Source organism: Ambystoma mexicanum, chromosome 7q, assembly GCF_040938575.1.
Source record: "Ambystoma mexicanum isolate Mex_15411 chromosome 7q, UKY_AmexF1_1, whole genome shotgun sequence".
In the NCBI taxonomy this organism is placed as follows: domain Eukaryota; kingdom Metazoa; phylum Chordata; class Amphibia; order Caudata; family Ambystomatidae; genus Ambystoma; species Ambystoma mexicanum.
Genome location: NC_090941.1, coordinates 303,704,761 through 303,716,780, shown reverse-complemented (window position 1 = coordinate 303,716,780; position 12,020 = coordinate 303,704,761). Strand labels below are relative to the sequence as shown.

General features: G+C 46.7%; 1 protein-coding gene across 12 annotated transcripts in view; it reads right to left on the bottom strand.

The window, feature by feature from the left end:
• MYCBP2 (MYC binding protein 2) overlaps positions 1-12,020 on the bottom strand; it is a 3,160,061-nt gene that overhangs the window by 206,030 nt on the left and 2,942,011 nt on the right. For all 12 annotated transcript variants that reach the window (XM_069639721.1, XM_069639717.1, XM_069639718.1 and 9 more), the window contains one exon: positions 9,183-9,466. In XM_069639721.1, coding sequence (XP_069495822.1) covers positions 9,183-9,466 — 284 coding nt within the window. The remainder of the gene's footprint in view (positions 1-9,182; positions 9,467-12,020) is intronic.

Here is a 12,020-nt window from a genome sequence, read left to right as displayed (position 1 = left end):
ATAATAGCTCTTGTGATGGGTAGGCAGCTTGCTGGGGAGAGGAAGTATCTGGCTGCGTTAATGAGTTTCGTTGTGTAGGCGGCCGAAGAGGCGATTGCGTTCACTTGCTTGGTGAGGGAGAAGGTAGCATCAAGATGAAACCCCAGGGTTTTTACTGAGGCAGATATTGGAATCTGGATATCATAAATGAGGAAGGAGGTGAATTCCCCTCCTAGCTTTTAGAGCAGGGAGGGTGAGCCCACAAGTAGAATCTCGGTTTTCTAATTGTTGAGGCATAAGTGGTTGCTTGTCATCCAGGTTTGGATGGTAGAGTAGATTTTGTTGATGGTCAGGGTGTCCTCTAGGTGGGAACCGGATAGGGGAGGAGGATTTGGGTGTTGTCAGCGTAGTTGGTGTACGAGATAACCAAGGAGACTAGGAGGTCGAACGGGGGTTTGGTGAAGTATTGTTTAGGGATGGGGTAACACAGGACCCTGACTGCAGGGATGGGGATAGGGGCCGCACTGTCCATGTCTGAGAAAACTCTTGTGAATCTGTTGGTAAGGAAGGAGTTGATCCAGCATTAGGCTTCCGACGAGAAGTTGGCAGATGAGGTGAGGTGGTGGCATAGGGTGAGGCTGTTATGGTCGACCAGGTCAAAGGCCGCTGAGGAGGTCCAGGAGCCGGATGATGGCTGGTTTGCCTTCATCTTTTAGGGAGTCAAGTTGCCTTGTTAGGTCAAGAGGGCCGATTCAGTGCCATACCCTGGACGAAAGCCAGATTGGTGAGTTTCTAGAATATGATGGGCTTCTAAGTAGGCCGGAATTTGAATGTATGTTGCCCCATCTAGGATCTTGAGTAAAAACGGTACTGTGTTAATCGGGCTGTAGTTGTTCAGGGAGAGTGGGTCGAATGAGGGTTTCTTTAATAGTGGGCGCACACAGGATTCTTTTGGGCTATTTGGGACTTGGCTAGAGGCAAAGGAGGAGGCAAAGGAGGTGTTGATAATTCTGGTTAAGAATGGGACTATAGTCTACCGAATCTACGAACTGTTGATGACTAGGGTGGGGAAGGAAGTGACCCAGCTAAGACGAGATTGGGAAGAGGAGGTGGGAGGAAGCATGAATGATGGACAGTGGGAAAAGGCTCAGAGGTACGTACCATAAAAAGGTGTCCAGAAATGCAAGGTTGCAACAAATCCAGCAATATGCAACTCACATGACCCCCCAGAGGATAGCCCGATTTAAGAACGCAGAAATACAAATATGCCTCAAATGTGGAGAAGTGAATGCTGGGATGACATATGTTCTGGGCATGTCCGGAAATTGGTAAATTTTGGGAAGAAGTGGCCCACCGCCCGCCTGACAGAGAAAGGGATCACGCTAGATGTGAAGTCGTGTGGGCATGTATGGTGGGGGTTCCCTAGACCACACAAGCTAAAGCATGTGGGTAAACTTAAAGACCTGGCTTACATACTGTTTAAGCGCAGAATTACCATGGACTGGAAATCATGCAACAGTCCAAAAGTAGAGGTTTGGTGGAATGATCTCAAGAAGTGGGCTGAAACCGAAACGGCGGTATGGATTGAAGCAGCCAATAGAGGGGGGGGTGGAGGGGGGAAGAGAGGCAGATACATTGACGGCCTGGAGGCACTTAGTGGCCACATTGTCTGGGTCCACTCAGATAAGCCCAAGCGGATATGATACCTCCCAAGACACGGAAGAGGGAACATCCCTAGAGGATATAACGGCGGATAGCGAAATGGAGTAGGCTCATGTTCGGGGGGGTAAAGGGTAAGCAGCGGCTATGGTTTAAATATGATACAAGTTACGTAAAATGTATAACACATACCGCTAAGTTTGTTTTATGTGTTCATTGGTTGTGGTAAAAGTTAATAAAAACTTTTTTTTAAAAAAAGAATGGGACTATAGATTCAGTGCAGTCTGTGATGATCATGGCTGGGCATACATCCCCTTCGCACCTCAATGGTTTCAGTGTTTTGAGTAGCTTCACTGTTTCCTCTGGGGTTACATTTCTGAATTTAGAGGTTGGTATGGAATGATACAACCTAGTGGCAGTAGGCAAGTTGGTAGGGTTGGTTGCTGCTTGTTTTTTGGCAATTTTGAGTTGCAGGGCTGCAATTTTGGCACGCATCCCATCCTGGATGCTGCCACACCAGGTTTCATCTGTGATACGGTATTGGGCAGAGCATACCAGGTTTCTAGTTCTCTAAGAATTTTAAAGAGCTCTAGTGCATTGGAGTTGGCGTTAGATATCCTTAGGTTGTATGCGTGGCTTTGGCTTCAATGATGGCCATCTTGTATTCGTTGACTAGGCTAGTAAATATGGCTTTGGTAGTGGTGGAGGGGTTTTTCTTCCAGATACTTTCCGATCTCTTCTTTGAGCGTAGGGCCGAGAGGTCTGCGGAGAACCACGAGTTGATGTGACTTATAGGTTTGGCTTTTCTAGGGAGGAGGTGGGCAGCCGAGTTAACTGTTGATGAAGGAAGCCGTGTAGTGGTTGGCTAGGAGATCTGGGTGTGAAGAGTGTGTGTGGTCTGATGCAAGGGGGAAAGAAGGGGTGCAATGGCGTCTTTGGTAATGTTTCTGGAGCTTCAAGCAAGAAAGGGGGGTAGATTTGTAGGATTGAGAGGAGGAGGTTTCAGCAATGGGAGAGAGAAACATATGATATGGTGGGTCTGACCACGGGCGAGGGGAGTTGGATGTGATGGATATTTAGCCGTTGAGGTCAGATATCCAGTCCAGAGATCTACCTTTGATGTGGGTGGGTACGCAAACTCGGTTGGTGAATCCTAGGTCTGTGACATCTTTAGCAAGCGAAGCTGCGGTAATGTCGAGAGGGTCAAGGTGGCCTAGGTTGAAGTCTCCTAGAAATAGGACTCTATAGTTATGTTTGATGTTGGTGCCTATGGAGTATAGAAGTTCATCTTCGAAGGAAGTAGGTGGGCCGGGTTGTCTGTAAATAATGTGGATGGTGATATCGCCCGAGGGGGAGGATATGAGTTTGAGAGAGAGAAGTTCACTGTTTTATTACTGTGGAAGGGAGAGTCACATTTGAAGGGAGTCTTTGTGGATAAGGGCAATGCCGCCACCCTAGATTTAGTTCTATCCTGCTGGAGCATGGAGAATCCTTCTGGTAGATTCAGAGAGAGTGCAAGGCCCGAGGCAGGATGGAGCCAGGTTTCGGATATGGCTAAGAGGTCTAGTTTCTGGGACGTGATGAGGTCATTTATGTCTAACGCGTGCGCATGGAGCGATCTTTCATTGATGATTGCTGCGTGGATAAGCTGCGGATTGGGGGCAGCTATATGTTGGTTATTAGGAGCTCTGTCAGTCTAGGAGGCAAGTGATTTTCCTGTACTTGGGTGATTCTGGGATCATAGCGTACGTTTTTGGTAGATGTGTGTCTAAGATGGTGGATTGTGTTGTTGTGCTTTCTTTGGGTTAGGAAGGCCTTGTGGGCTAGATAGGGGGGCTGTATGTTTTCAGGCTGGCAGCCTCTGACCTGAAAGCGGGACTCGCGGGCAAGGGCATCATTTGAGTGGGTTTGTGGTAGGATCCTTGGCCTCTGAAGTATAATGTGAGGGTTTTTAGTTGGGTTTCTTATTCTGAGGTGCTTGTTACAGGTAATGGTGGTGGCAGGGAGAGAATACAGGGCGGTTGCCGCTGTTCTGATGCGTAGCTGGGAGTTTGAGGGCAGTAGTCAAGAGACCCAAGAGGGTGGCGTATGAGGAGTGTTTGTACGCTTGGGTAACGCGAGAAGACTCAGATTTCCCTGTAGTTTGGATGGGTTGAGTTGTAGCAGAGGGGCCCTGGTTGACATGGCTTTGTTTTGGGCTGGCAGTGGATGCATAATACGAGGAGGAGCTTTGGGATCGGCGCTGGGGTGCTGAACGGCCTTGGAGTTGGGGCCTGGATGCGAGGGGGTGGCAACTATGCACTTTGCTTGCGGTATAGTGCAGCGGTTTTGTACATGCTTGGTGTTGCGAGGGTCTCCCCGCAGTAGGTCGCAAGGTCAATGCGCTAGCAGGTGCCAGGGGAACCGGGGCTGCTTGGTTACTGCTAACTTGTGCAGTTGCCCATAGGGTTGCCTGCTGTCTGGGTAGATCTGGGGGAGTGAGGCTGCAGGTTGTGATGGGGCCAGGGGGATGTGCGTGGATATGCAGCGTCTAAATGCGGGAGTTGAGGGTAGGAATTGAGTTGGGCAAGGTAGTGGCACATGCCTTTGGCAAAACACCCTCACAAGGCCATTGTGCAACAGGCATAGGTGCCATGGGTACAGTTTGCTGCAAGGGGCTTACCTTGCCTTATGTGGGCGTGAAGAACCTAGGGTGAGGCGATTTCTGGCGTCTCTCTCCTCAAGCAGCAAAGAGCTGCAGAGAGGATAGCTGGCCTTTGCTCCCGGCCTTCGCACAACAGTTTTGCCTGCAGGTTGTGTAGTGCAGCTGATATTGGCTGCCCAATCACATGCAGGGAGGCTGCCTGGTGCAACACCCAGGTTAGGAGAGGTGTTTGTGGAAGCCATCTTGTCGCGGGTCGCGTCCCGTGTTGACTGCTGGAGGAGGGCACACTGCTGTGTCCCTCAAGGCATCTGGACTTCTGTGGCTTGCTGCAGAGAGGATAGCTGGCCTTTGCTCCCAGCCTCCGCACAATGGCTACGCCTGCCGGTTGTGTAGAGCAGCTGATATTGGCTCTGTGATTGCCCAATCATAATTACTTTAGTAATTTTCTTTTAAATTTATAACTTTGCATTAAAACTGAAACAACAATTTTTTAACAACAAGATAAAACTGAGTACAGTGCAGTTCACGTCACCAAATTGAAAAGGAGACGAAGCAAGGAGGAGAGAAGCAAAAAGAAAAGTAAATGTGTTAGTGGTCATTAAGGGTCTCGATCGCTCATAAGACACCCCCCTCTGGCAATACTTCAGCCAAGAAATTAACCATGACAATTACATGTTTTACTTTTCGTCCATCAATGAGAGACCTCCACTGAGCTTCTGAATCGGAGCTCAGAAATTCAGACAGAAGTGGTCTAAAGTGCTTTGTTCGGGTGTTCTTTAGTGCTGCACATACTGGTATTAAATGGGTCAAGGTTTCCACCTTGGATTCGTCGTTGCAGTGACAACCATGATTTTCCTGCGATAAACCTCAAATTGATTTGATCTCATTTGTGGGTTAAAGGTTCATACGCACTCGCAGAAATTGATCTGATTTTTCTGTCGGGAAACTGCTTCAGGTAGTCACAAACTGTGTCCAGTTTCCTACCTTTGACTGGTAGGTGGGCAACTGATCGATAATTGCCTGCCGTTACTTTAGAAATCACTAATCCATTTATCAAAACTAGCACTTATGAAGGACTCTACAACATTAGACATGTGTCCACATATAGAAGGTGGTGGTCTAAGGTAGTCTACCTCTTTTAACAAATGATGAGCATTTCCCACAATCATTATAATTTGACCTGCCTTTAGGAACAAGCTTTTCATAATGATGATTATTTATTTCCATGTATTGTTTTGATTTATGGTGACAGATTTAATGTATTGATGTCAAAATGTTTGGTTAAAAAAAAGAAGCTTTTTTTCTTTGAGTGTCACGATTTATGTATGTCATTAGTTTTTGAGGAGTCATTTATTGTTAATATTTGTATTGATTCACAAATGCAATTCACAATTCATGCTCAAGAAGGGCATGGGTTCACAATTGCCTTATTATACTGAGGTTATTATATACTATTATATATTGAGGTATGTGAGAAGCCCGAGGGCGTCCTCACTTCATCTCCCCCGTGGTCCTCCTCTCAGGTGGCCAGGCAAAGGTCATCGCTTTTGGATCCCGGAGGTGAATATGCGAGGGAGGATCACCTGGGTGGTGGGAACTTGGGGAGTGGGGAGAGGATGTCTTTGGGTGAGACATAGTATCCCCCTTTCCCTTGTCAAAGTGAACCCTATATTCCCCCTGCCTTTGTAGGATACTATCAGTCTTTATCCCCTTCTTCTGCCCAAAATGCCCCACAACCATTTCACTTTAAGACTTGGGCGATGAGGAAACCACTAGGAGTCAACACACTATGATTCATTCAGGTCACTTCGGTACTGAGACGAGGTAGAGGTCTTAAGTTCAATGGTAATAGTCAGGCATGTCCCGATAATAGTTTTCTCCATAGTCAGGCAATTAGAGTGAAGACACTTGCATACATTTGACAGGTCCCAGGTCTACAAGAATGGTGACCGCCCAATAGTGGGAGAGAGACTGCCCGGAGAGAAGGATGCGGCTTGTAGAAGCGGAGCAGGCTGAAGAGGAACCAGCTGAAGGGAAGCCGTGCTGAGCAGGAGTGCGAAAGAGACACTGGTGCCAAGGCTGGCCATGGGAGGGTCGAGAAGCCTGCTGTCCTCTCTGCCTGTTGTCCACAGCAGGAGCTGTGGGACACAGAAGCCTCCTTACCGCCGCAGGTCTCAGAGAGCAAGATGTGCTCTCGTTAGCCACCGCTGGGGAAGAGCAGCTCTACGTTTTGCAGAGGACGGCAAGCTTTGCTCTCTGTGGCTCCACCGAGGAAAGGCGGAGCAAACAGAAGCCGGGAGGCAGAACCGAGAAGCCTGAAGGAGCAGCCACACACCGTTGAGTGCAAAGAAGGTAACACTCAGAACGGGGCGCTGCGGGGGCTTGAACAAGCATGCCTGAATGCCGAACAAACTGAAAGCGAGTACAAGGGCTACGAAAGGCCAAACCAAGTGTTTTTGAATACTGAACAAGCTGCAAGGTATTACAAGTACTTTTGAAAGTTGTGACAAGCATTGTTGAATATCAACCTAACTGAAAGATGTGAGCATATTTTAATACAGCACAAGACAAAAGAAAGTGATGAGCACTTATGAATGAAGTGAAAGCAAGTTGGTGCAAAGGGTTGAACACCACAGAGTGAATCGTGTGAGACAAAAGTTGCAAAAAAGCCAAAAACAAGAAGAATGTGAAATGAGTATTGGTCCAAGATACAGGAGCCCAAAGAACTGCAGGTAAACCTGTGCTGGCAAATACCTGAAGAGTACAGAAGCATAAAAAAGTGCACAGGGTTATCAGTTGCTGTGATCTTGATTTTTGCTTTTTTGTACAGTGGAACATACCACTGGGTCTGCATTCTGCAGGCAATTTCAGTAGGCCCTCAACTCGCCTGTCTGACCTTTCTTCTTCGGTGCAAGCCTGGCGCTGCGGCTGAACCCCTTCATTCCGGCCTCCAGCAAGATCTCTGCGAGGCCGCCACACAGACAACACTAGGTAAGCCCAGTGGGGCTGATGCTGCATGTTGGCTCTTTTTGCTATATTAAAATGGCTGCCGCCTTTGTCCGATGCGGACTGCTTTCCCTGTGTGCCCCAGAGCCCTCCTCCTGCCGCCTTTGATTGGGCTGCTTCATCTACATGGTCTGGACCATGATGAGGAGTAAAATAAAGCTTTTAATTAGAAAATTGAATTAGTTGTCTGTGTCTTACTTCATGATGCCTTCAAAGGTAGTACATTTTTAAGTAGTGTGGGCGAACATTTTTAAAATATAAATAGCTCAATGTGATCATACCTCATAACGATTCATGAAATTTCAATTTGCATTAAATATTTTAACACAAATTAATAATTTCCTTTCAAATGTGTCATTACTCTGAATATAAAAAGAAAGGAAAGTGGAGGCATCCACCCATTTAATTAATTACAAAACCTAAAAATAGCAATTCATCCCATGTGATACCTCGCTCTAATCACTTTCAAAATGTGCGGTACACAGTGAAGTTGGGCTCCCCTTTCTTGAGGATGAATTATACCTTGAACTGATTTAATTGTGGACAACAGCATGGTCTAACTTTAGGAAGACCTTAACTCAATGCATTTTAACACACATGTTGGTGTCCAAAGGTAATCCTTCGTTGTCTTATGTAAAACAAAAGCTGGACAAAATTAAATCTTGGAACATGCTTCCCAAAATCAAGTAACTTAAAGGGGCCATTTGGTGTTTTTATTACAGATAGATTGTTTGAACATTTCACTCAGGAAAGAGAATAACAGCAGGTCATCCTGGAATCCCCAAAACCTTGGCAAAAATTCGAAATTTTTGGTGGCTGACCGGGCGATCAGATGTAATACAATATGTAAAAACTTGTGATGTGTATGCCCGCAACAAAGCCTCAAAAACGAAACCACCAGGGTTACTCCACCCATTGTTCATACAACCAGCTCCATGGCATACGATATCACTGGATTTCATTACGGAATTCCCTCCTTGCAATGGATACAATACCATTATGGTAGTTGTAGACCTTCTAACCAAAATGGCGCACCTCATTGATTTAAAAGGCCTACCGAATGCTTGCCGACAAACATTGTGCGTTTACATGGATTCCCATCTTTAATCATCTCCCAACCGCCAATTTACTTTTACGCTCCTCAAAAGCCTTTTCGGTCATCGCCTGGCAGGAGCCGCAGGTACGATGCCCAAAACCAAGGCACCACAGACATACGCGGTGGGTCAGTGATCTTCGATCCACAGTCTTGGCACTTCTTGAAGCCCGACTTAGGCGTCGATGGTGCCGACAAAGAAGAATTTTCGAAACCAAAAACTAGTTATTCACAAAAGAACCGAAGTGCGCCGTAATTCTCTCGAAGCATTAGCGTGGAAAAACAGAACTGAATTCAACTGCCGCTGCGTGCGCTATTTATACTGATGATGACGTTGACAGTCGAACAGAGGCCCTTGAGGGACATCGACTCGATGAGGTGACACAGTGCCCCCTGTCGAAAAAAATGCTGAAGCAGCTCAAGAGATAATTATCATAAGATGAGGAATACGTGGGAGGACACAATCCTTATGCAGCATATATAATAAGTATACAACCTTAATATAAACGTCCCGTCTGCCTGGTTTATCATCATCGTCACATTAACTAATCCCTCACTAAGAAAGATCAAATATGGGAGTTGGTACAAAGGATATGCTTTCATCTCACGAGTTTAGCACACAATATTATTATTTACAATATTGCAAACAAAGTGAGGTAAGTGTCTTTAGACGGTGACAATTTTTAAATGGTCCTAGATTTTAGCCATTCTGCGTATAGGTCAAAGATTAACTATGCATAAGAAGGAAATCCAAGTCTCTGTGCTTTAGTTTAACATGAGGGACAAGATTGTTTTGTGTACCTGGAATTAAAAATCATTGGCAGCGTAACTGTGGTGACACCCTTTCCTGCTGAAGTGCCGGCTGTTCCTGTTATAGTTGTACCCTTGGCCTTCAGCTGCACTGTGAGTGCTTTTGCAATGCATCCCAAGAACATGTCCAAGATCCCCATTTTATTCCAATCTCCTTTCTCTGTTGAGTGTATAATGTCACTGATATCTGCTGGTGGCAGCGCTTTCACACCAATGATACTGGCCAGACGAGTTGGGGTCACCTCGGGTAAAACGCGTCGTAGTAAAGAAGTAACCTGTGAACAGAGAAAAAATAAAACTTTGTTTACTTTTACCACTCCCATTTTCGAGTCTGAAGTTAGTTATAACAACAATAAATGTGAACTGTCACAGCTGGGGGATGAACAGACAACGTAAATAAGCCCTTTATGTAGTTTCTTATGGTTTTATTTAGTTTTACAACAGCTGTGGGGGGGACAGTAACGCCTATAGGGTCCATACGGGAAAGGCAAACAGGCAGCTTATCGAAACAAGACAGTATCACAGGTTCAGAATAACAAAGCAGAGTTTTCTCTGCTGCTTCACCAAGGTCCAGAGACTGTCCCTGTTCCAAGAGCAGGGCTATGCCACTTCATATAGATCAGATTAGAACACACATTACTTGGCGGTCCTAAGCGCCAGGGCCCTAATTTTTTGGTGGTTGGTGATGGAAGGGAAGACCACCTAAATCACTGGTGAAAACCTCCAAACACCCTATTGTAAGTCTATCCTGTCCCAAATATAACCAGCCCTGACTACCACTATAAAAACATTGTCCACTACCCTGTTTGTATGAAGCAGCTTGTTTCTGCTACAGTGTTCTTAGCTGTCCCCCATAAAGATTAGGAAAGACAAGTGGCAAGATGGAGGGGTGGGAATATGTGTGGGGAAAAAGGTATGTTTTGGGGCTCTTTCTGAAAGTGGTGATGGAGGGTGCAACGTGAATGTAAAGAGGTAGGCTTTCCGTTCCCTCTGTGCCCAGTTGGTAAATGCTTACTTTCGCATGCATTAGCACCCAGGTGAGGGGAGCCAACCAATCAGGTGGCTAGGAACACAGGCTTGAACTGCCGGTGTAAGCCCATGTTCCAAGCCACCTGACAGCCGGCTCCCCCGCTGCCATCTTGCCCCCACCGACTTTCCCCTTTTTTGAATTTGTAATTCCCCACCCCCAACTTACCTTATTGCGGCCGCGCCGGCACTCGACGCCACACCCTACTCTCTGCGCAGAACAGCCGCCATGGAAAGGGAAGAGGGGGTATGTACAGAGCCCCGCCTTCCCTTTCCATGGTGGCCATCTTGGTAAAGGATTTTCCTTCATACAACGGGATGCCGCGCACATCCCATTGTAGGAAGGGAAATCCTTTTTTTTTAGCACCCTGGTTTGCTGCTTTGGTAACCTGGGGTGCAAATGGCCTTAGGACCCTCTCCGGTGGCCGGCTCGGGTGTTATCAGCCGAGGGCTCACTTTAAATGCCCACGCATTGAATGTGTAGGCGATGCTGGCTTGCTTGTCTGAGGTTTGTGTGGGTGATGAGTTTGTTGTGAAGGTAAGATTGGGTTTCATGGTGCAAGGCTATGAAAGCAATTCTTTCAGGTACGAGGAACCAGCGGAGCGGAGCGAAAGCTAGGGTGATGTGTGAATGTTTTGGTAAATGGAGATTAAGTCTGGCTGCTCCGTTTTGTATGGCTTGCAGGGGTGCAAGGGTGCTGCTTGGGAATCCAGCAAGGAGAGTATTGCCATAGTCCAGCTTGGACAGAACCAGTGCTTGGGCTGCGTCGCAGAAATCATTAGGAGGAAGAATGTCTGATCTTTAGAAGGAAGTGTAGTTGTAGGTTGCATGTTTTGGTGACAGCAGTTATGTGGTGTGTGAAGGAAAGGTGGTGGTTGATAATAAAGCCAAGGGATTTGACAGCTGTGGAGAGGGATACCTATGGGGTGGCCGTGGTGAGTTATTTGTTCCAGGGGTGAGTTTGAGTTCAGGTTTGTGTCTGGAGGAGGCAAATGAGCAGGTATTCTGTTATGGAAAAATTGAGCTCGACTAAGTGGGTGGTTATCCAGGTGGTGATGGTGGGGAGACATCTTTTGAGGATGTGGAGTTGTGAGGGGGATGAGATTTGGAAGGATATTTCCGTGTCATCTGCGTATTGGTGGAAATTCTTGTGTGTGCGAAGGATCTGTTCAAAGGATTCAACATATAGGCTGAAGAGGAGGAGAGGAGACAGGGAGGAGCATTGCAGGACCCCATACTTACTGCTGTGCGGTTGGATCGAAAAGGTGGCATGGAGAGAAAGTATGTCCTGGTGGTAAGGAAGAAGGTAAGCCAGTCGAAAACGGTGCCTGAGAGTTTAATCCTGTGGTATGGGATGTTGAGAGAATGGTGCGGTCGATGGTATCAGAGGCTGCAGAGTGGTAGAGGAGCACAAGTAATGCTGTGTGTCCTTGTTAGTGATGTTGTGGCGGTCATCGAGGATGTGAAGTGTAGCGGTCTCAGTGCTGTGTACAGGTTTAAAGCCAGATTGGAAGGGGTTGAGTACGTTGTTAGTGGGAATGTATTGTTGCAGTTGTATAGTGACAAAGTGTTCCATGATTCTGGTGAGGTATGGCAGGATATTGATGAGGTGGTAATTTGCAGGGGGTGTTCTGGGGGTTGAGAGATGGTTTTTTGAGGAGGAGTGAATTCGTCCAATTTTGAAAATCGAGGAAATAGTACCTGTAGACAGGAAGTGATGATATTAAGCCAGTGGAGAGCAAGGGTGGTGATGCAATTTGATGCAGCTTGAGTTGGGCATGCATGCAGGTTTTGTTTAGGTA